Source organism: Borostomias antarcticus (assembly GCF_949987555.1).
Source record: "Borostomias antarcticus genome assembly, chromosome: 10".
In the NCBI taxonomy this organism is placed as follows: domain Eukaryota; kingdom Metazoa; phylum Chordata; class Actinopteri; order Stomiiformes; family Stomiidae; genus Borostomias; species Borostomias antarcticus.
Window position 1 is genome coordinate 6,688,947 of NC_140243.1, and position 25,476 is coordinate 6,714,422.

At 45.6% G+C, this 25,476-nt stretch overlaps 2 protein-coding genes across 3 annotated transcripts in view; both read left to right on the forward strand.

Moving 5' to 3' along the window:
• The first annotated feature begins 196 nt into the window (after positions 1 to 196).
• On the forward strand, positions 197 to 7,306 carry gpx4a (glutathione peroxidase 4a). Of its 2 annotated transcripts, none has more exons than XM_084444298.1 (7): positions 197 to 326; positions 3,106 to 3,200; positions 3,346 to 3,490; positions 3,861 to 4,012; positions 4,142 to 4,166; positions 6,342 to 6,401; positions 6,920 to 7,306. In XM_084444298.1, exons 1-7 carry the CDS (start codon positions 261 to 263, stop codon positions 6,950 to 6,952), a joined length of 576 nt encoding a protein of 191 aa, XP_084300424.1. In that variant the 5' UTR covers positions 197 to 260; the 3' UTR covers positions 6,953 to 7,306. The 2 variants fall into 2 exon arrangements, with proteins under 2 accessions (XP_084300424.1, XP_084300425.1); XM_084444299.1 differs by lacking the exon at positions 197 to 326 and adding an exon at positions 2,545 to 2,704.
• Positions 7,307 to 9,371: 2,065 nt separating this feature from the next.
• Positions 9,372 to 25,476, forward strand: part of pip5k1ca (phosphatidylinositol-4-phosphate 5-kinase, type I, gamma a) — a gene marked incomplete at both ends in the record, with an annotated part of 38,953 nt that continues 22,848 nt past the window's right edge. Inside the window, 2 exons of the mRNA XM_084443919.1 lie at positions 9,372 to 9,528; positions 24,866 to 24,894. Coding sequence (XP_084300045.1) covers positions 9,372 to 9,528; positions 24,866 to 24,894 — 186 coding nt within the window. The remainder of the gene's footprint in view (positions 9,529 to 24,865; positions 24,895 to 25,476) is intronic.

Here is a 25,476-nt window from a genome sequence, read left to right on the forward strand (position 1 = left end):
AATTATATTTTCGTATGGTTCTAGAAATTAATGTGCGGGGTTGATATTATTTTATATGCTCAGATCTGAATCATAATGTAATTTTTATTTATTTATTATTTTTTATAAAGTGTGAGTCTAGCATTTCACATATAAATGGAAACCCGTCCCGTCCCCCTTCTCACATCACGCCCCCTCGAGCCCAACGTCATCATTCCTTGCGTTTCACAACAAACAGGCGGGGCTTTAAACAATGTAGGTAAACCGACTACTGCTACAAAATGAGGCTAATTCATCGTGTTTTGATAGTTGGGGCGCTGGCAAGCAGTGGAGTCCTCCTGGCAATGGTACTGTATTTATTAACGTCGACGGTAGGCTATAGTTATTTCTGTGCTATACTTGTCTCTTTTGAGAATATAGTTTGTTTGCGTGTGGTGCCTGACTGGTAAAACTGGATGTGATAGCATCCCTCCATTGGCAGGGGCCTGTGCTGATGCTGTAAGATAGTAACACTAGTGTAGCCTATGCATATTTTCCGCTTTTTTATAATCCATATCTTCCTGGAACAGCAGGCTATATATCTGATCGTGTGAAGGAAAACTGATAAAAATGCATTGTCACTAATTGGTAGGGATAGCTCGAGAATGGACTAAAGAATGTAAATTGTCCTTCCACAAAACTCTATCTCTATTTGTATCGTAATCAGCAGTGTTAAAGTTTACACGGTGTACATGGCAGGACACACGGTCCTACTCTTATCAGGATGTGTGAAATAATCTCTCCTAAACTGGATGATTCCCAAACCGTCAGACAGTTGTCTGCTTTGCCTGGCACCTAGCGTATCCAAGCTATTATGGATAGAATACGTACATTTCTACCTAGCTTATGATTTGATGGCATCATTTGGGCGGTAGGTAGCCCAGTGGTTAGAACATCACACCAAAAGTGCCCCACACTTGACAAGGTGGTGTCTGGAGGGCTCCTGGCTGAGTTCCCATCAGGCATTCCCAAACATTGAGCCATTGAGCAAGGCACTTAAAGGAGTAGTAAAGGGGAAATCATGTTTAGCCCTGTTTTAAGGTTACTTATGATCATATACAATGGTTCAGATCAAAACGTTGACAAAACTAGCACTTTTGAGAAAGTTGATAATTGCTCTACCACCGCTTAGGTCATACAATGGATGTGGGTGGGCACCTTGAAAAATAATTCAAAAACATGTGACAGCCAGCAGAAGCTCAGAAAAGATTTGGATAAGGAACAAAGGAGTTAATTCATTCAGTCACAAGGAACGTGCAGTAATGAGGTAGACGTTTTAGGAACAGAATGTTGGGGCTAGTAAGCTTGGTGTGTGTGTATAGGCACATGCAGAGCAGGTGCCCAAGGCCATCTTTTCCTAAAAGCAGTTAGGGCTCTAATGATGATTAATTTTGGTTAACGATTAATTGTCAGAAAAATAATGGCGATTATTACAATAATTGTCAAAGTTGTTGACCGGGGGGGCGGCCCTGGCACTGATGCTCATGTCCGCATGATTTGAGTGAGAGTGTGTGTGTTTGTGAGAGAGAGAGAGGGAGAAAGACAGACAGAGAGGGAGTGAGTGAGTGAGGGTGGGTGGGTTCCGAGTTCTGACTCATTTTTACCAGATAATGTAGGCCTAATAACACAAGTACTCAGCCTATGAAGTAAACTTGTGGTTTAAAACCACGCCTCTTTAATATCATGACTGTTAACAACATTTACATAGAACATATATCCTCCTCAAAAAAAAGCATTGAAAAACTAAGATGAAATTAAATTTGGAGTATACAAATAGCACATGAAGTGGACAATGCATATATATTTTTTTATTTTTTTATTTTTTTTATTTTTTTTCATAACCGCGGTTACAAAAAACAATTGCGGTCCAAAAAAATAATCGCGGTTTGACGATTATGTAATAATCGTTACAGCCCTAATAGCAGTTGCACACTTTCCAGCATGGGCATCTGTCTGCATCAAGCCAGAGATCTGCAGTATAGAGACAAAACAGAATATGGAGAGAAACAGCATTAGTAATCAAAATAAACACCCAGGACTCCATCTTTCATTGTTCAGTTGCAATAGCCTAGCCTATATCTAAAAAAAATAAAAAGAAGTCTGACATTATTTGATTCTATTGTGTTAGATATTTGCATGAAAACAAGACATATTTGTTGTTCATTATCAGAATGGATGCAGGTATAGTTATTATAGTTACAGGTATGTTGTTCCACTCTGTATCAAGGTACTGTACTTTCTGTCGTAATCTTCCAACTGCCACAGCAGCACATGTCCTAATGCCCTGTAATCCCCAGATTACAAGAGTAAAATTACTTTTACCTTTGCCCTGCAAAGCACCCTACTTCTATAAGGAGATAACATTATTTATTAACATGTTGTTTGAACCAACTGTTGATGTTTGTTTAGTCTGTGTGTTAGTTGTCAGCAGAAATGCAGCCTATGACAGAGGAAGAGCATATCTTCACTGTTAATGATCTGCAGTGCTTTGTAAATGAGGAGACTTGAAGGAGTGCCACAGCTGAAAGGCTGTCAGTCAGTTGAGTTTAGTGAGTCGTGGTACAGCAAGCTCCTTGGTCAAGTCTCAGACACATTCGCATTCTGCCTTTTCAGTGGACCTTACTGAAAGGCAGTCATGCGTCTGGTAGGGTCTACAGTTATCCTTTCTCTCCTGCTGCAGACTATGGTAAGAAAGACAGGGAGGAAACAGTTTCTTGGCAAGTGTGATCGGTGATCTCTTAAGTTTAATGCTGCTTCGTCACAAGTGAAATAGACAATTTTGTACATGTTGACTCACCAGTTTATGACTGGCTTTCTATAATGCTAATTTACCTCTTATAAATATTTTAAAGAGATTATATGACATGGAATGTATGAGAGTTCTTTTCCTTGGAGACTATTATTGACTTACTAAAAGATGAGGTTCATTGACATCTCGTATAAACTGAGATTTTTATGACAGATACTAAGAATCCCAGGTGTGTCTCAATGGGTGTGTCAGGGAAAGATGTCCATACTCATAGTCTTTCTTACTTCCTTTATTCCTGCTGTTTTGTCATGCTGTTTCTCTCCCTCTCTCTCACGCAGTCTGTGCTGTCAGAGCCCTGGCAGACAGCTAAATCTATCTATGAATTCTCCGCCAAGGATATTGATGGCAACGAAGTGTCCCTAGAAAAATACAGGTGAGCGGGATCTGATCTGAGGACAGTGTCAGCACCTCATATTGGCCTTTTCCTCCCACCACCTTCACCTTGTCACCTATCAACATCTCACAATCACCTCACTGCCCTGTGGTTTTGCCCCTTGTGTGTGTGTCTGTCTGTGTAGGGGCAACGTTGTTGTCATCACCAACGTTGCCTCTAGATGAGGTAAAACCCCAGTGAACTACTCTCAGTTTGCGGAAATGCATGCCAAGTACGCTGAGAGAGGTTTACGCATCCTGGCCTTCCCCTCCAACCAGTTCGGCAGGCAGGTATGGGACAACTCACCCGGAGACCTCCACACTAACACACACAGCATTGGTGCTCCACAGACGTGAGCAGATGATCAAGGTGTATGGACCTTTAGTTTTTTGTATAATCCAGTAGTAGTAGATAAGAGAATTGTGTAACATTGTAACATACACACTTTGTTATTACTGTACTTTCACCAAGTAGGCTACTTTTGTGAATGAGACCCTGATAAGGAGACAGTAGGTCCCCAACGTTAACCTCAGATAATAGTAACAGTACTTAAGCTAACAGCAACAGAACCATTGTACTGTATGCTACAGAGGGCAGTGAGATTGAGACATCAGTGCAGATCTTATGCACTAAAGGTGATATCTCTGTTTGCTACTGAAGGAACCTGGCACCGAGGCTCAGATCAAGGAATTTGCCAAGTCCTACAACGCTCAGTTTGATCTCTTCAGCAAGATCGACGTGAACGGGGCCAACGCCCACCCCCTGTGGAAATGGCTGAAGGAGCAGCCGAATGGACGGGGCTTCATGGGGAAGTAAGTATTGTGCACGGTGGTTTGGTTTGTTAAAAGGTACAGGCCAACGTTCAGCTAAAGTCACCCAAAGCATTGATTTTATGACAAGTGCTTGTTTTGATCATGAGCTTTGTTGTCTCCCCTTTTTAGTGGCATCAAGTGGAATTTCACAAAGGTAAATATTTGTCATATCATTAGATGTCGCCATCAACACAGAAAGTTGTCACACATCTAATTAAGCAATACTTGCAGGGGCATAGATCCACTTTTATTCCCGTGGGTTATTTTTGTCTCAAAGGGGTCCCTGATTAACCAGTTAAAAAAAAAGGACTAATATATTTATTAAAATATTGGGTAACACAAAAGCAGACACGAACAGCTAGGAGGTGAAGCCCGGAGGCGTGTTTATTGAATAAGGGCCAGACAGGATCAGGTCAGTGAGACAGGCGAGGGTCAGGCATAGGGATGGGGATCAAAACCCGGGTCTAAATTTCTCAAGACCCGGTAATCAATAAGGTTGGAGCTTATCGGGTCTGCTATTGAGCCTACAGCCGAGTGACCATTTTAACCGGGACAATCAAAAGTGTAGGCTAGGCTACTGCACGTTCATGCGAGCGGACAAGTAGGCATATATAATTCTCGAGCACCAAAACCAGGCGTTTTCATTCAGAATGATACAAGTATTTCAGTTTCAGCATCATGGACAGCTTCCCAGCAAGCCACATATTGGTCTGCACACACTCGGCTACACTTTTAGTCTTGTAGGTAGGAATGCCGACGTAAAGATCATATTAACTTGATAAATGTCATGTCAGCACTGTTAACAAGCGTCACATTATGTTGTGGTTAAAACCGTTGGCAGTGAATGTTGAAAACGAGTGTTCTACAGATATTTCTCGGTACAACCGGCTTGACACGGTCAATCGGGATGTCTGGTCACCCACATTATACGTCCTGTCCGATCGTGGTGCACAAACATATGATTGATAAAGTTTTTGAATTCAATTGAATTGTATGCCAACCGCTGTTATTTTATTGCCTTGCACACTCGTTCACAAGTTTGCTTGTTGAGAAAATGGCAGAGCGTGCAAAACGGTCAAGTGCTTGGCTTCATTTCACAAGAGTGAAAGATAGACAAGGCGAAAAAGCAATAAATGCAAAACCAGTTCTGTTTAACATGTACAGTATTGCCGTCCGTCTCGTTTTTCCCATAGAAAAGTATCGATAGTGGTATCAATAAGGACCTGGATCATTAAGCAGACTCGATAACGGTATCAATATCAATAAAAATGAATGATCCCCATCCCTAGTCAGGCAGGTACGAGGCAGTCAGACAGGTGTGGTGTTCAGGCATCGACGAGGCAGTCAGACAGGCGTGGTGTTCAGGCAGGTACGAGGCAGTCAGACAAGTGTGGTGTTCAGGCAGGTACGAGGCAGTCAGACAGGTGTGGTGTTCAGGCAGGTACGAGGCAGTCAGACAGGTGTGGGGTTCAGGCAGGTACGTGATTCTCCAGTCAGGCAAGGTTCAGGCAGTGGCAGGGAGGTCAGACTAGGACGAAGGAAGACAAAAAGGGTGAGGCAGGGTTTGGATCAAGGCAAGCTAGGTCACAGGTACAGAAGTGATACCCACTAGGTTGGTCAACGATCTGGCGCAGACTGGTGTGTGTGGAGCAGCTTCTTAACCTCGAGGAGATGGGTTGATGAGCCCCAGGTGTGGGATCTCTCATGGCTGGGTAGGGAGGCGCGCAATCACCGAGATGAACGGCAGGTGTTGGTTGGAAGCGCACCCCGCTCGAGTCCGCTGCTGATGTGCTCGCAGTTCCCTCTGCGCTCTCCGGGAGGTGCTCGGGGACTCATCTTCAGGGACAGTCTCCGAGGCAGGGACAGGTTCAGGGACAGGCTCAGAGACAGGGACAGGTTCAGAGACAGGGACAGGCTCAGAGACAGGGTCAGAGGCAGAGTCGGGGGAAATGGACCGGCGATGCAGGTGCACTCGAGCCGTGATAGATCTGAGAGAGAAAAGAAAGAGTTTGTAATGTCTGTAGCCTACAGTTCATGTGATACACACGTCCTCACTTGCACCCAGACTGTAGTTTAGAGCACTGCTGCTGCTGAAGATGTATTTTATGTACAGTATCTTAGTTGTCTTTTATTGTATGTTTTATGCTGTGTTGCCAGAGTGCTGCAGACAAATTTCCATTACATGTACATTTAATGGACAATAACATTTTTCTTATTTTATCTGAGATTAACCCGGATTATTTCAGATATTCTCTGTACAGCACATCCATGAAGTAAATGGTGCAGTGTCTTTGTGTAATCACTCTGTTCCCTCTCTTTGTCTATGTAGTTCCTCATCAACAGAGAGGGACAAGTTGTGAAGAGATATTCTCCGATGGATGACCCCAGTGTAAGCATGAATGCCTCGCCCACATACTGACATCACACACCTGTGATTGTCTCTTCATATGAGGTTCCACTGAACTGTAACCATTCACAGGCTAGGCCATAGAGGCACCCCATCTATCACACATGCTGTATGAGTGTGAGTTTTTGCCACTTTAATGCAGCACTAATGCTTGTTCTTAGAGGCCCACTGGAAAGCTCTCATAGCCCACAGTCCGTAAAATGGACAGGAATACTGAAACTGCATAGCACAGTGGACAGGACTGTTGGGTGAGATTTTAGTAGGGGAACTGGGAGAGGAAGTGTGGGGATGAAGGGTTAAAAGTCTTATGGGAGTCGTGGAACAGTACTGGTGTTCCCTGGAATTCCCTGCTCTCAATTGCATCTCTGAGTATTAAATAAAGGTTATGAATGAATGAATTTGACAGCAATTTCACACACACTAGGCTCAGTGACTGAGTGAGCAGTCCAGTAATACAACAAATGAATGCAACTAATCGCTGGAACTCTTCCTCATTTCAGGTGGTGGAGAAGGATCTTCCCACGTACCTCTAATTCCATCCTGACTGACTGATGCATTGCTTACGGATAATCCACCCCCGCTCCCCTCCTTCCCTCTCCTCCTCTCTCTGGTGGACGAGCAGATATGGGTGGGTCCTTTTCCCAGACCAGTGACGGTCTGTCCGCAAACCTGTCTGACGGGCAGGATGGACCTGATGAGAAATGGCATGCAAACCTTCCTGGGAGGAGCCCACATCATACCCAATCGGTTCACTGGAGAGGAGCCCTTGATTCCTTAACCCGTAACCCTACACAAACTCTTACAACGCAATGTGAAACAGAATGTGCATATACAGAACTATGGTCCTAGTGTCTTCCCGTAATAAAGTAAATTTAAATTTTGTGCTATTACAGTTTTCTAGTGTGTTATTGCCATTTGTTAACATCTTTGTCTATTTCCCTATTAATGACTCATGATACAGCACAGGTTGACCATACTGCAGTTGTTTCTCAGCCTAAGCCTGTGCTGATGGTATTTGAGAAGGTATTTCAGGTGGCAGATTTCCTGGTTCTCACTGAATTACAGTAATTATCTCAGAAAGAGCCTTCATGAATGTGTGATGGTGTCTGAAATTGTAATTTGTGTACTGGCTGATTGGCCAGGTGAGCTACACTGCCAACTATTGGATGTTTACAACTATTGGATGTTGCAACTATCCCAGAAGAAATACTGCTCTTTCCATCTTTCTTGAAATACCCTACATTCCGGGGCAACCTTTCTTTTTTTGGTGAAATAATGTGATTAAAGACTTACGTTTAACAGTTCATTCCATTACACCACAACATCCCATTACATTTTTAAACAAAGCCTGTTGTACAGAAGTATGAAAATACATTTAAGAGTGAAATAATGTAACAGTTATGAAAATGTAATTTTCTAACATTGCCTGTAGGTAAAATTCAGAACAGTTAAAATCAACAAGCACCAGCATGTGCAGTAAAAACATGAATGCATTACTTGCTTCAGATTGCTCTCTGGTACATTATCAGTTAAGTCAAAAATCGTAACCTTTTTATAAACTTCTAAAAAGTAGGGTCATTCTAGAAATGAGTTTTCTCCGGAGGGTGGCTGGGGTCTCCCTGAGAGATCGGGTGAGAAGTTCAGTCATCCGGGAGAGACTCGGAGTAGAGCCGCTGCTCCTTTGCGTCGAAAGGAGCCAGTTGAGGTGGTTCGGGCATCTAGTGAGGATGCCTCCTGGGCGCCTCCCTAAGGAGGTGTTCCAGGCGTGTCCGGCTGGGAGGAGGCCGCGGGGTAGACCCAGGACTAGGTGGCGGGACTACATCTCCGCACTGGCCTGGGAGCGGCTAAAGATTCCCCAGGCAGAGCTGGTTGATGCTGCTAGGGAAAGGGATGTCTGGGGCCCCCTGCTGGAGCTGCTGCCTCCGCGACCCGACCATAAGCGGATGAAGATGGATGGATGGATGGAAAAGTAGTGTGACTCACTCTGTCAGGTAGACATATCAGAATGTGGTTAAGAGTCATTCTGTCAGGTTAAGGCCCGAGAAGGGAGGATCAAGTTTAATTTTCATAAGAGCATCCATACCTCAATTAGGTCAAGCAAAGAAAATATAATGGCAAATGGAATGCTAACAATATCTACTGTACCAGGGCATTGGCAGATAGGAGAGCAAGGGGTTTGGATAGGCACTGAGAAGGGTGTGTGTGTGTAGTCTGCAATAGGTGTGAGAAAAAGATGGAGTCAATACTGTCGCTTTGAGGAATCCACTCCACTAGTCTCTTAAACCAGCCTGTCACCTGTCACTGTTTCTCTAGCTGAAATCACAGATATTTAGGTCTGGGATTTAAAGAGATGTGAACTTAGAGTCACTGGTATCATTTAGCCAAGATGTCAGATGATATCCTGTAAGCTATCTGAGTTGGCAGTGCAATTAATGCATACTGTTATCTAATAGCATATGAGTTCATAGTAGCCTACCTTATGATCACTGGTCAAAATCGAAAGAGGGAATACACCTATTCTATTAATACATCCATGGAATAAACCTAGAGTTGAGATGGCATTTTGCAGAGAATAGATTAATCAAATATTATCAAAGAGGGAATTAATAGCCTGGTCCATCCATTTACTTATCCGTGCATAATTGCTTGCGGTAGTTCCTCAAGAAGCAGGCGGAGGGAGCCAGAACGCACACCAGCATCATGAAGCTAGTCGGGTCTGTGTGGAGTGGCATCAGCACAGCAAGTGCACTCAAGCTGTGAGGAGCAGTCCTGCCGTCGTGCCGATAACAACCGCACGGATGAGAGGACCATAACGGATATACATATAATTATATCCCTCATCTCAAAAGCTCATCCTTAGTACGTCGAACACAACGTTGTCTTTTCAACCGGAATCGCCCCGTCGCTGTGGGGGTCTTTCGTTGGGGGGTCGCCCTTTCTCTGGGAGTCTGAATGGAAGCAGCGGAAGGAGCGGTTGGGCTGTCTGAGGCCAGGGATGGGAGTCCGTTATCTGAGGCCGGGGATGGGAGGTCGTTATCCGGAGCTACAGCGTCCGATGATATGGACACTGTCATTGGAGTTAGCTACGGAATGGACGCCGGAGATATGGGTATTGCTAAATATGTTGTTGTTATATGTTCTAGGCTAGCTAACTAGCGTCCTGCCATTGATGACACGTTCCAGATTTGTGCTCTTACTGTCATCCCGCGTAGCTAGAGTAGCATACCGTTAGCATTAGCTAACCTGGTTAGACAGTGCCTGGAAGATGGCATGTTATTCAAGGATATGGTTGAATTGTGATTGCTAGCTAGGCTTAGCTATCAAGCACTAGCTATCCATGTCGTGTCACTACAAGCAGACTGACGTTAGCTATGTCCTCGCTAGCTAACGTTAGCTAAAGCTAGCTAGCTAGTTAGTTGTAACAGCTTATGTTAAACTTGGGTCAGTAATAAGCCAGTCCCCAGCAGCTGGGGATGCTACTGGGATCACGTTAACTACCCAGCTTGCCTGCTAACGTTGACGCTGCGTTGACTAATTGCATGTGCACCTCGCTTTCACTTTCACACTCAATTCCACTGAAACAACAAATTAATTGTTTATTTCGTGTTATCTTATTGTATTTTTGTCTGTTGGTATCAATTTACTGCTTTTACCAGGCTGAATATCAATCGTATTAAATTATTTGCCAAAAGTAATCATGAATGTACTGACACTACTGTAGCCTGTATCTGCCCATGGTGATGATGATGATGATGATGATGAACATCATTGATGTGTAAGTGTTATTGTAACTATTGGGGATTTGTTAGCACTTAAATTCTAAGGCTAATAGGCTAACAGTTTTGGGTCACAAGTACACATTTGGGTATTAGCTGAATGTTTTTTCACTGATGCTTTGACAGAGGCACAGGCGTGTGCGTGTGCGCGTGCGCGCCTGGGAGGTGGGTGGGTGCCGAGCCAGCTGTCAATCATGTTCTATTAGCTGGGCCCCTCACCTGTACGTCAAGGCTAGAGAATTTGATCATGTGTGTATTCTCTCATGAGAATAGCATTGACTTGGAGAGGAATCGGTGTATCTCTCTCTCTCTCTCTCTCTCTCTCTCTCTCTCTCTCTCTCTCTCTCTCTCTCTCTCTTACACACACACACACACATACACAGGTGCTCAGCTGTGTGGTGGCTCAGTGAAAAAGATAGTGTGCTGGGTTTGGCAGGGACCCGAACACTAACACGTGTCAGCTGCACTGTTTCGGCTACAGCGTTTCACAAGTGTGTGCCTGCACAATGGAAATATTCCTTTGCACTGAAGAGAGGGAAATGAACAGAACTTAGGCCGCTACAGTACGTTTACTATATACAGTATGTAGGCACATTGCCGCTGTTGATAATTTGTTTGTCTTGAACCATAACAGGTTTGCAAGGAAGAGAGAAACATGCTAGGGAACCAAAGGAATAAACCACACCTTTCTGTAAAAGGCATCTTCTCTGCAGGAATAGCCTATACATTCGGACTGCCATAGCTATTTATGTGGAGGTAGTTTTCTCACAGTCACAGAAATCCATCAGCAGCCATTTCCCCTGGGAAACCATAGTCGCTTTCAGCTCCCAGTTGTTGTTGAGGTTTTTGTCTGACTAGTAGCGCTTCTCTTGTGTTTTTTTCTCCACTTTATTTCTGGACTGGTGGAGGGTCTTTTTCTTTTCCACACGGTAAGACACACAAACACATGTGAGTGAGCGGTTACACAGTACACACGACACACACACACACACATATCTTCAGTGGTCCCCAGTGGATTCCCTGTATTTATCCCATCCGTGCCGTCCTCCTCCAGGGGCAGCCAGGGGCAGTGGCCAGCCTTGCCAGAGGCACCTGGCGAGTCGGTACTAAGTCCAAGTGCTCAGTCCAAGTCCTGGTCAGGGATCGGACTGAAGAGCATCTGTTCTTCTGCATGTTTTTCGTATTGGGTTCTTTTAGAGGAAACCCTCGCAAACACGGGGAGAACATGTGAACTCCGTGCAGAAAGGCCCGGAGACCTTCTTACTGTGACAGTACTAGGTAATAGCTGGGATCGAATCGGGGACCTTTCGATCCCCAGCCGGACGCTCTACCTACCGAGCTACGTGCCACCCCAATATACCACGTTTCTCAATGTTTCCTCAGTGTTCAAGGTTGTAGTCCTCTCTTCGATGAAAGGAAAAAAGCACTGCTTTTCAGGACAATATTTATGACTGAATCTATTGTTGTCAAATGTAGAGAATGTCTAGTCTTTGGAGTCTATACATGGAGGCTTTCTGGTCCCCTGCTCATTGAGGTTCCTGCACTGTGCTCTGCCCTCTACAGTAGACTTTACAGTTTGGGGTCTATATTTAGCTGCCTGTGAGACTCATACGGAGCCTTCTCGCACACCCAGTTAGTGCTGTGGTACAGTCACTTCTGGCGATGAGCTTCCGATTGAGATCCAGCTGTTGTTTGTGAGAAGCTGAAGCAGGGAGGAGGAGGTTTCAGAGACCCCGCATCAACCATCTGCTATGAGCTGCTCTGAAAGGACACCGAACTACAGTTTGATCCCCTTTAAGTGCTCTCTGACAACAAAGCTAGTTGAATGTAGGCTATGTTGTACTCTGCATACTACTGTACTACAAGCTGTCAACAAGAAAGCCATTAGTGTGACTTTTCATTGATGGAGGCTATCGACCACTATCGGGGCTATCCTTAGTGGGGTGATAATGAATGTCACACACATCAACTTTATTATCTAAGCTTGTTTGAGATCATCATTCAATGCAAATGCCAGCTGTAGCATGTGGCTCAGCCAGTTGAGCGGTAGTGTGAGATCGTGCGGTCGTCGTGCTGTTGGGTGCGTGAAAGAACATGGCGTGGGAATCAGCTGTGTCTCGTTAAAAGAGCCGCCTCATCGTTCATCATTCTGGTAGCCTGGTAGATCTCCCTTTAGATCAATGCACAGTCCACTGTCAGGATGAGAGAATCCATCTCATCTCCTCTACTATCCTCCCCCTCACCTTCACTCCTCTCCTCCCATCACCTCCACCCCTCTCCTCCTCTCTCCCCTGTGAATGATTCCCCAGCCGTAGCCACTTGTTTCTTAGCATCACTCTCTTCTTGTCTCTCTCTTCTGTGCTGTAGGCTGGAGCTGGGAGATCTGCAGACAGTGGCACAATAGTCTTCACTGCCCGCTGCTCAGAATTGCCATTGATCTGACCTCCCCTTTACTTTATCACAGTGACACTGCGGTGCCACTATCAAGGTTTGTGTGTGTGTGTGTGTGTATGTGTCAGGAATACCAATTCGCCTTGGTGTGCATACACACACACACACACACACAAATCAAGAAATGTTAATTTACCTTGATCATGAGGGTGTGTTTGGCCAGAGTAAGAGTACACCAAGGCCTGACATGGATTACTTTCCTCTGATAGGGACAGAACAAACCCAATGAAGGGATATTAGAGTTATTGTAACATTGCGTTTCAAGTAAAAAATAATAAATTACGCAAATCATGCTTTTCATGAAACTCAGTGGAGGGTTCAGTTTCGAACCCATTAAATTTTGGAGTGCACAGAGCCACGAAATGCATCCAGGGGGAGGTCTGTGCTCTCCGTGCGCACCATTTTGAGCTCTTTCATTTTAGAGCGCAATCAACTTTTACCAAGAGTAATTTTTCCTGCCAAAAAAATGTGTGAATGCTGAATAGCTGAAAAGAAATTGCAAAAGCATTGCTGAAAATGCAAAGCATAAATGGGGAAAAAGGAGGACTAACCCATTTAGTCCACAACACATAATGTTCGCCTACAGTGTATTGTGTGTCGTTGGTGGTGTTCGTTCCAATGCCGTTTTATCCAGACCTAGTCCTCTGTTCTGATCAGGCTGTTCGGTAGAGAGAGGCAGTATCGTCATTGCCTGCTCAGGTCATGTGGAGTTTCAGACTTTAAACTGAAGACTTCTGTGTCACCTTGTCACCTGTTCAGGCCTCGGGGGGCTTGGCCAGGTAGAGAAGAGGTGGCTGTGATTCTAATTAGAAGCCCTGTGCTGCTTGCCATCCTCCTCCTCTCACATACTGGGACATGGGGACACACCCTGAGACACTTGATGCCGGGGCCAGGCTAAAACCTCTATTAAAAGCTCCACCGCATTACTTTTGCTTATAGATTTTTATTTTAGGTTTTATCTAAACTAAACCTATCTAAACCTTGCTCTCTCTAATGCCGTTATCTTCAAAGAGGTAGAGTACCTAAAATTGCCTTTTGAAAGCCTCCCCAAAGACTGGGAGACTCAGTGAAGTCTCTTAGACAGGTTAGAGAGCTCCTCCTTTCACTGTTCAATTCAAATAGAGAGCAATGGACGACCATTACGACACTGAGGCGTCATCTTCAGGAGCGAGAGTAGTTCTCATAGAAGACCACTGAGACCACTGCTGTCTGTGTATGATGCCTAGAACTACATGAGGTTATGCTTGCATGGTCAGTTGAACCTCTCCAAGCACGGTCTCTGACAGATATCTGTTCACCTGCACCAGTGATCCAGATCCAGCGCTCAGATTGGAGAAGTTAAATCACTAATGATGTATTGTACTCTATTTCACCTCAGTCTGGCTTAGGGATGAGACAGTATGGATTTTTCCATTACGGTACGGTACGGTATCTAGTTACACGGTACGGTTTATGGTAATTCGCGGTATACGGCATTTCACCTCCCCAACACATAAAAAAACAAGTATTTTACTTTGAAGAAACTACAGTGCAACACATGATGGAAAATACACACTATTGTAATTAAGCTCAGTTTATTAATATCAAGCTTTTATTAAATTACAAAATTAACTGTTGCAAGCAACTTGAAATGTGAAGTTTCAGCAGCGCATTATTGTGTAATACCGTAAACGTAATACCGTAAACATAGGGAATGTCACGGTTCTAATACCGTGAACATTTTATACCGCGGTTCATGGTTTTACGGTATACCGTCTCATCCCTAGTCTAGCTGAGACAAGGCATGTAATGCCTCTCATGAGTAGTGCTGAAGGGCTGATGCATCTTTCATGGTATTTGGCAGGGAGCAAATTCATTCATTAAACAGTCAAGCTGGCAAGGTCCCACCTCACTGGGCTCACTGTGAACTAGCTCTGTGACAAAGCTGGCTCTGAAGAATAGGCCTGACATTGATATAAGGCCTGACATTGGTTTAATGCCATTCCGTGCCTGTAATCCAGAATACTCTGTAGGCCCAGCATTTTAGACGAAGTATTTCTGGAGAATCGGGCTCTGCCTAAACATGTCGCTTGACTCTGGCGATGCATAAGAAAGTGTGCTCTCGATTTCCCCTCTCTTTCTTTCCCTCTGTCTCTCTCTCCTCTCTCTCTCTCTACTGTCTCTCTTTCTTTCTTTCTCTCTCTCTCTTGCTCTCCGGAGCATGTCAGGTTTATACACACAGTACTTCCATCATTCTGTGGGCTATGCAGAAGGCTGTTAGTGTTGATGCATTATTCTGGTCACATTTCTGTCTGTTCACACTTGCACACACACGGTCACAATTCCAACCGCTCTGCTCTGCCTCTGTGTTCAGCTGGGAAATTATTTCTGTCTGAGAGCACATGCAGGGCACCTTGTCTGTCACAAAAAAATGAGTGTGCGCACGCACACACACACACACACACACACATACAGTGAGTTTCTATACAGGAATGCACTATACTGTAACTGTACTGTAGCTTTGCACAGGCAGTAGTCTTGTTGGAGCAGATGAAGTAACCAGACAGGCATGGCTGACGTATCCCTGTTTCAACATACAGCCTGTCTGTTTCTCTTGACAGCATTGGTTCTCAAAAACATGTTTTTAAACTGGCTGCACCTTTTCACATCTTTGGTTTGCATAATAAGGAAACGGTCCACCCCAGACACCCGCGCCGCCGTTTTGACAGAGCTGTGGCTGCCTGCTGTAGATAGCCCTGGTTAGCCTCCTGCTTGGGTTAGCCCAGATCCTCTATGGGGCAACTCAGTCACTGGGTTAGTTAGTTAGTTAGCCTTCAGCCATCATCACATGTAGTTCCCAGCCCAGCTCCTGGGCCTCTTCATCGGATGTAGCAGCCCCCCCCCCACTTCCCTCTGCCTGATCACCATAAAAGGATCTCCTTGTCTGTCTCTCTTTCTCCCCCCCCCCCTCTCTCTCTCTCTCTCTGTGTGTGTCCCTCTTTCCCTCTGTTTTGGTATATGTTTTGATTCAGCGAAGGGTAATCACTCAATTCCTATATCCGGCCCCACCTCAGTGATGAAAACAAACACAGTGTGTGTGTGTGTGTGTGTAATCCACAGCCCACCCTCTCCACGCCTACCTGCTCTGTCTGGAAGCTTGAGCTGTTTTAGCTCTGTCTGTCTGGAAGCTGCTGCTGCTGCTCTGGAAGTTAACACACACACACACACACACACACACACACACACACACACACACATGACCCATGCCCAGCTCAGTAAAACACACTGCTGATGTGCTGATGTCCTTGTCCTCTTTGCTGGGAAGCAGACAGGGGTCCATCACAATACTGCGATGCATGTCTCTCAACCAGTTCTGATGAAGGCATGAGTCAACTGTGTGTGGGAATAAGTGTAATGTGTGTGTGTGTGTGTGTGTGTGTTTGTGCGTGCGTGCGAGTGTGCGCGCATGTGTGTCTGTTAACCTTGTTTTGAAACGCGGCACGATCTGATGGCCTGATTACATCATCGAGCTCCATTGAGTTACCTTCCATGTAGCTGTGGCCGGTTGGGGATGTGGTTATTATTGCACCTGGTCCTGTCAGCCATTTTCCCGATGAAAACCGAAGTTAGCTTGACTCAGCTCTGGTATTACATCAACAGAGGCCTTTCCTTAGCTAGCAGACCTTATTGCAGATGTGGCAGATTCCATCCTATTTTAGTCCATCTGTGTTATTGTGTGCTGTTCTGGTGCACCTTAATGAAGGCAGAACAGCAGCAGTGGTTAGGCACAGAGTGTTCCTGTCCCGACCTGACCTTAATCCCAGCTGGTCGGCCGGGGGAGTTTGGGACTGGGATTATGCTGGCTGGAGTACCACTACTCAACGAGAGTGATTGTGTCCTGTCTGGATGGCTGGCCATCTGGCTTTCAGACTATAACAGTTTTAGAACCTCAGGCAGATTATAACCTGTCTCACCTGTGATAGATTTTGTTATGAAGATGACTCATCCAGGTCACCTTAGAGATTCTACAGCCGGCCCTGTGAAGTACTGTAGCAACACCGACACAAAGATATTCTCATCCTGGACAGAGATTGTGCCACGTCCTTGTGTCAAACGTGATGTCAGCCTGTTGAACTAAATGGAAACGTCACTGAAAACCATTTAAATGTTCCGAAATGTAGCCTAGGCTTTTATCTGGTAAACTGGGCCTGAGAGCGTCCATTGTTCTGGGGGTCCCATTGGTGATTTGAGAAGGCCAGGATTCAGTCTCCATGTAGCCTAGTCAGTGTGTGAAACACAGGAGAGTACCAGCAGGCTGTAGAGCAGTACCCTTGGGAATGACTAGAGTCTAGACATCAGACATCACACTGACTAGGCCTGTGCCAAGGCATAGCAGACAATGTTAAGCAGTAACCAAGCACACACACACACACGCTCGTGACACACACGTCTCAATGGGATGCTGCAGCCAGCTGAGTTGAACTGATGGAAGCTGCAGATTAACTTGGACAGCTGCTATCGATCAGAACGCAGCTGGAGCTCAACTGCCAATGCCCCATAAGCGTCTCCCATACCTCCAGGCATGTGTACACGTTCTGTATGGTATGATACACGTTCTGTATGGTATGATACACGTGTACTGTACACGTTCTGTATGGTATCAACAAATGTACACGTTCTGTATGGTTACACATGATGGGCCTATAGACCAGACCAGACCCAACCCCACCGCACCCCACCCCAACCGACCCCACCCCACCCGACGCCACCTCAGCCCACCCGACCCGACCCCACCCCACCCGACGCCACCCCACCCCACCCCACCCGACCCGACCCGACTCTTGTTTATGAAGGACTTGTTTTCAGGGCCAGAATAGAGCTGTGGTGGTGGGAGGTTCATCCTGTGTTTTTATTTACAGACAGCAGCCCCTCCTTGTTGGTGTCTGTGGCAGACTGGTGTGTGTGTGTGTGTGTGTGTGTGTGTGTGTGTGTGTGTGCGTACGCATACATGTATGTATGTTAGTGTGCACATGGGTGTGTAAGGTTACTACCCAGCCCCTTTGCTGTAATTGCTGTAATTGCGAGGACTGTGTTAGCCAGTTTTTAAATAGTCACGGTTTCTTAATTACCTCTGTCCCAGTGACAGCTGGGCGAGAGGTATTATTTTTGGTGGCGTGTGTTTGTTTGTTTGTTTGTCAGCAGGATTATGCAAACACTACCAGACCGGTTTTTGAAACTCGAGGGGTATAGCTTGGGCCAACTTAGAACCTATTAAATTTTGGAGAGGATCCGAATCACGGAGCGGTTCCATGAACGGCCCAAACATGGCCGGCCATTCACCTCATTCATTATTTGAACTAGGATTACGCAAAAACGATCAGACAGATTTTCATGAAATTTGGTGGAGGGGGGTAGCCTGGGCCAACTTAGAGCCCAATATATTTAGTAGCGGATCCGAATCATGGGGCGGGTCCATGAGCTGACAAACACGGCTGGCGCTTCACCTCCATTCATTTTGGGGATTTCAGCTCAGGTGAGAAAAAATCCCCCCATTCATTGTAAATGGGGGGAATTGAAACCGTTATATCTGGACATGGGAAGGTCACAGAGACACTGGGTTTGGACTGGCATAAAGCTCTCGACCTAACAAATGCAATACCAAAGATGTCCTGCTCACAGACACGTGCGTGCACACAAAGACACTAATTGCATTCATGGGCGGAGGTCTGTGCTCTCCGAGCACCATTTCTAGTTAGGAGAGTGGTCAGCAGGTGGTCTCTGTTGAGGGACGGCTGAAGCTGAGCAGAGCAGGCAGAGTCAGTGATGCTGTCATACTCTGCCTCTACTTCCTGTTCCCAGGCCAGCAGACAGACGGAGGACAGACAGACTGGGACAGGGAGATGGAGATACAGTAACTTGTGTGGTCATGGAATAACCTTCTACACCTAGCGTCAGCCAGCTCACTATCTAGCGTCTAGAGGCATCTTCACGCAACTCTGAATCATCTTCCTCCGCCCCAGACACAGAGCAGGGCGAGAGCTAATGTTTGTGGTGGCGTCCATAATTCCATCCATGCATCCATCCGTTCGTTTAATTGTTAGCAGGACTGTGCAGAAATGAATAGATTGATTTTCATGAAACTCGGTGGAGTTGCCTAAACATGGCTTCACCTCCATTCATTTTTGGCTCAGGAGCGAAAAATTCCCCCCATTCATTGTCAATGGGGGAATTGAAATGACCATACAGTATCTCGACATGGGAAGGTCACAGAGACACAGGATTTGATATAAAGCTCTCAGCCTAACAAATGTAGCAATACCAAACATGTCCTGCTCGCATGTGCGTGCACAGAGCCATGAAATGCATTCATGGGCGGAGGCCATTTCTAGTTGGCTTCACGACCGCAGGGGCGGTTTCGGTCATTCGTTCGTTATTTAGCAGGATTACACATAAACTATAAACTATTAAGCTCTTGCAGCAGTAATATGTAGACCTGGGTTGGAATCCCAACTAAGATTTTTTTTTCTCTTTGTTACAATGAGGAGTCAAATCAGCTTTAGATGGATAGATATCAGCTTTATTTATTTGCTGTTTAAGCAAACATATTTCTATGCATGTAAAACAAAATAATATCTGATTCTCATTCACTAAAAAAATATGTTTTCTTAGCCTGAATGTGGTAAGCTATTACATATAAACCGAGGTGTCATTTTAACCATTTCAACTGAGTTACACAAACAAAATGCATTGATGCGCAGAGCCCTGTGCTCCCAGAGCATCCTTTCTAGTTACTGCTGTGAAGAAGCTCATTTCCATCAAAATAGCAGCCTCCTTTATATACTTTCAGCCTAAAGGCATTATTTAATGGACAAAATATGACTTGACTGAAGGTGCATCGTCTGCCAGTAAGTGATAGCTCATGTAAGTGTCACACTGTTTATTTTCATTCATTTACTCATTAATCCCTTTTAAAGGCCTAGATGTTTTGACTCTGTATGACAGCAGCAGTAATATAAGCTGCATCTTCGGCTCGAGTGGCGCTGTAGGGGATCCTGCTCCGCCCGCCTTTCATTCACCCATCATCCCCAGCAGAGGGCCAGGTCAGGTCAGGCAGATGCCATAAACTGTAGCCTTTGTAGTTTCGTGGAAATGCAAAACCTAGATCCATAACTCCAGCTCCAGACTGGCCCCACACAACCCTGCCACCTGAGGCATGCAGTCTGGTAGCTCTCTGGCAGCTCTCTCCCTTCACCTCTCTTTCTCTCCCTTTCTCTCTCCATTCCTCCCTCCTTCCTTCCTTCACTCACTCTCTCCCTCACGCCTCCCTCCCTCACTCCTTCCCTGCAGGGAACAACTGAGCAAACACACTGAGAACTACACACACAGCATCGGATAGCCTGCGTACATTCAAGTTTAAACGAGCAAACTAGATAATACAGCAGTCGGGCCTTTAATGTGCCACAGCCCCCTAGTAGGCAGTGAAATTAGCCTGTTGTCATCATTGTTGTTTTCATCCTCTAGGAAGGTTTTTTTGGCTAAGCGGTTGATGGAACCTTTCAGGTGATTTTATTCTGACACTGTTCGGTTGTTGTTGTATTTGCAAACATCCAGCTATGATTTGTTAGTTGTGTTCTGCTGTAAATGGCCTATTACTGCCTAGCGAGAGATGGAGAGAGAGAGAGGAGGAAATGGGGAGAGAGAGAGGAGGAAGCAGAGAGAAGTAGTGTGGAAGGCAGCATGTGTCTGTTGATTCCACACACGTGCCTAACTCATGAAAAAACAGTCGACCTCAATTGGGGCGCTATGGAAACAAGGGGATGGGGAGAGCAGGGAAGCGACTTTGACATGTGTTTGTGCGCCTCTGTCTGTGTGTGTATGTGTATGTGTGTGTGTTCAGTCGGGCTGTAGCATCTGGGAGATGATGATTGAGCTGTGTTTGTATGGGAGGTGGAGGGGCTGGAGGAGAAAGCCAACAGCCGGCATGCTGTCGGCAGCACTTCAGGACAATACAGCAGTCACTGACTGAACTCACGTACACACACACACACACACACACACACACACACACACGACTGATGGAGAGCCGGCCAGGTGTTCCTGACCAGGGGAACAAAACCATGACTGAAATCCTGAATTTTGATCTTAGCCCTAGATACTGGAGCCTTTTGATTTGAACAGATGTTATCCACACGTTTGCTTGCCTGTTTATTTTTAATCACTTTGATCTACAGTATCCAGTTGAGGATGGGGTGATGGACTTGCAGTGAGAGTGAGGCTGAAGAGAGAGCAGGCAGATGGCTAGAAGGGAATGAGAGAATTACAAAATACAGAGAGGGATAGAGAGAATATGATGGAGAGAGAGAGATAGAATATCTTTGTTTCCTGGCTAACTGTCATCTTAGCCTAGGGGGCCCAGTGCAATTGGCCTTCAATATGGAGCTATAAAACTACAAATACCAGGTGTGTTGGGCAGGTCTCCATGAATGGCAGGTATTTATGATCATGAGGCTAATGTGGGCCTATAGATCAATGCATGCACTGCACTCTCGGTTATACAAGCCGCTTTACATAAAAGCCTGCAAAATGTAGCTATATTATTCACTTTTATGAGTCAATTGTTTGTATAGTGTAGGTTGCTATAGAAATGGAAGCTAACCTAACATCCTGTGTAGGTAGGGTCACTTGGGGCAGTTTTGGAGTAATTGACAGATTCCATTTCACACCGTTCCTGCTCTCTGAGTTTTTACACAACAGTGGAACAAATCGGGGATTACTTATTCATGCTGTCAAAGAAACATGAATAGGAAAATGTGTTCTCTTCATGCAAGGAAAGAGTGAGTACAAGGGGGATGCAGCTAGCCGACCACGCAGTACGTTGATAAATGATGTGACTGTTGTTCGGACAAAGGCAAACACACGTTGCGTTTGGGATGACTGGAGAGATCTTCTGTGTGTGTGAAGGAGACAGGATACGGCGGTGTTATACGGGGAAGGAAGCCTGCTGCTGCCGAGGACCAGCTCCTGTCGCCATCTGCATGGTCAATATTCCTCGTATGAGAGTCAGTGCTAATGCAGCCGGCTTGCTTTTTTCCCATAGTGTAATGTTGTTGCCTGCAAAGGCTGGGATTTGCATCGGCATGTTCCGGTTCACCCATGGGGAGAGAGGAGGATGGAGGAGGGAGGGAGGGAGGGAGAGAGAGAGCTGGAGGAGGGGTGGCAAACTGGCTTGTCTCTGTCTCTGTCACATGGGTATCTCCCAACATGGGCTGGGAGGTTGAGGCAGAGAGAGGCTGAAGGCCGACAGAGAGAGGCTGAGAGACAGACTGGGAGAGAAGGCCAGGTGGTTGAGAGGCTGAAACGCTCGCAGGCAGACTGAGAGGCTGAGAGGAAGGCAGGCAGACTGAGAGGCTGAGAGGAAGGCAGGCTCTAGCACTGCAGCTCGAGGGAGAAAACCCCCTGAGAACATCTACTAACCTCAGTCACTCTGCCGTCACATTCTGTCCATGCCAGTCCTTCCTAGGCAGAGGAAGGATGATGTCCCATAAATGTCACTACATAGAAGACGCATTTTGTAGTAATAATATGTAATTAATAGCCTGATATAGTAGCAATATGTAGTCATATTTTTGGATACTACATACTATTTTAATTAAAGGTCTTGAGCCATCAGGGGCTCGGCTCTTGATTGGTTTTGATCCATCTTACTGATAGATGTTTTGTTGTTGCTCTAGGTAAAGCCTATTCTTCTCTGGCCCCTCTCTCGTGATGTTCTTCAGGGGTTGATTTTGGTTGGGTGGCATCATTCATAAACACGATATCCAGTTGCAGTGTTATGCGGATGATACTCTATGTCCCACTTCCTGTAAGCCTGGTGAGGAGTCTGTCATGTCATGAAGTGCTGGACGTCTCAGAACTTCCTCCAGCTTAATGAAGCTAAGTCTGAGATTCTTCTATTTGGCTCCCCGGCCCAAATGCAATCCGCTCCATGCAGTCTAATCTTGGTAGCCTGTCCAACAATGTTAAATCTGCTGCTCGTAATCTGGGGGTGATTTTTGACCCTAATCTCTCTTTTGATAGACAAATAACTAGTGTTGTAATTTTTTTTCCCACCAGAAGGACATTGCTAAAATTAGGTCCTTTGTATCTTTTACAGACTTTGAAAGGTTCATCCATGCTTTTATTTCTTGCTTTTATTTATATATATTTTTTTAAGTATTATAATATCCCTAACTATAGGATAAATGCCTTTCTAATTCTATGTGATTCCTTGTGCATCCCTGACTGTTGATCATCATTCAGGCTACACTCTGACAGTCACTAGCTTCTTTTATATCATCTAGAATATCGACTGACCCACAGAGCTCTCAGGTTCTCTCAGGGTGATCAAATCAGGCTCCTGGTGTGTGATGGGGAGTCTCCCGAGCAGGACCTGGATCAATAACTACTGTACTGTACACTGGGTTGTGCTATCTGAGCTCCCCTCTTCTCATCCCCCTCTCTCGCTCTCTCTCTCTCCCTCTCTCTCTTTATCGCTCACACATTCTTTCTCTCTCTCTGCCTCTCTCGTTCTCTCTCTTTCATTCCTTCTCTGTCTCTGTTACGACTCTTGTGGTCAGGCTCGGCTAGTCTAGGGTCTAGCGGAGCCGTAACATAAATGGTGCACATTGAACATGGAAGAAGGGAGACAAAACCAGGAGGAATCTGTAGGCATTAACATGAGACATACAACCAGGGGCAGCAAAATAAGGCGGGCGATTGCCTAAGAAAAGTAATAGCAAGAAAATAAAACCCACCACCAATTAACAGTGCATATAGACGCAACCCAAACGTAACAACATTACATTACAGTCATTTAGCTGACGCTTTTATCCAAAGCGACTTCAATAATTACATTTAACGTAGGAAAGGCCAATGTACTACTACTTGCCAGAACTCACAAGTGCATCTTCTTTCTAAAACAAGTGACTAAGAGCATAATCTAGTGCTGAAGGCAAAGTGCAAGAATAGCAATCTAAAATACAGTGCAATACAATAAAATACAATAAGTGCTTAGGAGGGAGGATTGTTGTAGTACTTCTTGAAGAGATGAGTTTTGAGCCTGCGACGAAAGATGGGCAGCGACTCTGCTGTCCTGACATCAGTGGGCAATTAATTCCACCACTGCGGGGCCAGGACAGAGAAGAGCCGTGACCGTGTTGATCGACCGCAGGGGCCTCAGAGTGACGGGGCAACCAGTCGCCCTGAGGTAGCAGAGCGTAGCAGTCGGGAGGGGGTGTAGGGTTTGACCATGGCCTAGAAGTAGGAGGGGGCTGTTCCTTTCATTGCCCTGTAGGTTAGCGCCAGAGTTTTAAACTGGATGCGAGCCGCTACAGGGAGCCAGTGTAGGGAACGGAGAAGGGAAGTTGTGTGGGAGAATTTGGGGTGGTTGAACGACAGGCGAGCAGCAGCTTTCTGGACAAGCTCCAGCGGTTTAATGGCTGACGCCGGGGCCCCAGCGAGGAGGGAGTTGCAGTAGTCCAGGCGGGAGATGACCAGGGCCTGGATGAGCACCTGCGCCGTTTCATCAGTGAGGAAAGGGCGAATGTGACAACCGCCCTCTAACCTGGTGGATATAACATGGGTTAAACCTAGGAGTGAGATGTAGACCCCGGGGTGTTTAACCTAACCACCTACCCCTGGTGAAGAAACCTACATTTAACACGGAACACTAAACATTAACGAACTTGACAAACATGAAAGGTACCCAATGAAACGTGAATCAAAACAATCCGTTCTTTGTTTATTTTAGAAATGCCTCGATTATATGGTTCCTTGTAGTCTAATAAACATGTTGAATCACTTGAATGTCGTTCCTACCTTTTAATTTCTTTGCAAAATGGCATTTAGCTAATGTTTTGAAAACAACAAAGATGTTTGAAACGTCACAACTGTGCGCCCGTTTTCTCCTGGACACGGGTTCACACACCGGTCACACTGTAGTCTGCACCGCATGGTCACGGTTCGGTGTCGCTATGCTAGAGCAGGAAGGCCAGTCCAACAGAGTACTGATGGTGCACTTCCACTGCCTGCTGCCACTGCTTCCCCCCCCAGTTCTGCTGGACAATGTTATTATTAAACAATACAGTACTGTTCCCTATGGGCCTCCTCTCTGTTCCACAGCCAGTGGTAGAGAGAAAGGGAGCTTCTCACAGGACTGACTCACTGTATCTCTCTCTCTCTCGCTCTCTGTTTCTCTTACAGATGCTCCTAGGAAGCCCTTCATTACAGAGGTAAAGTACTGACAAGCCTAGCTACTCTCATCCACCATGGCTCTTCATATTAAACACCTTTCTTCCTCCTCCTCCTCCTCCTCCCCCCTCTCCATGCAAATGCAAATGTCAGTATGCCTCACCCCCCCAGGTTTATTTATCATAGCTATAGCATGAACATAACACCCATGCCCCCCCTCCTGGTTATTGTTTTATTCATATCCATATATAGCATACATTAAGTATTGGACTCTAACTGTAATGAACACAATCTTGGAGTCAGCTGCAACATTTCACTGTGACTGTGCACCATACATTACATGTGACAAATAAAGGAATCTTGATCTTGATCTCCCCTTCCCTCCTACTAGCATTCCTGCCCCCCCCCCCTCCACACACACACACACACACACACACACCTCCGCCTCCATGTTGATCCTGTGCTTCAATACCCACCCTGTTTTGGCATGTGTGTGACCTACTGTCCTACATACCACTCTCAGGAGAACATGGAAGGCTCACTGAAAGGAATGATGGGTATTTAAACTTGTACCTAGTACCGTTTGATTGGGGATGAAAGGCACAGTCACAACTGGAGGCATA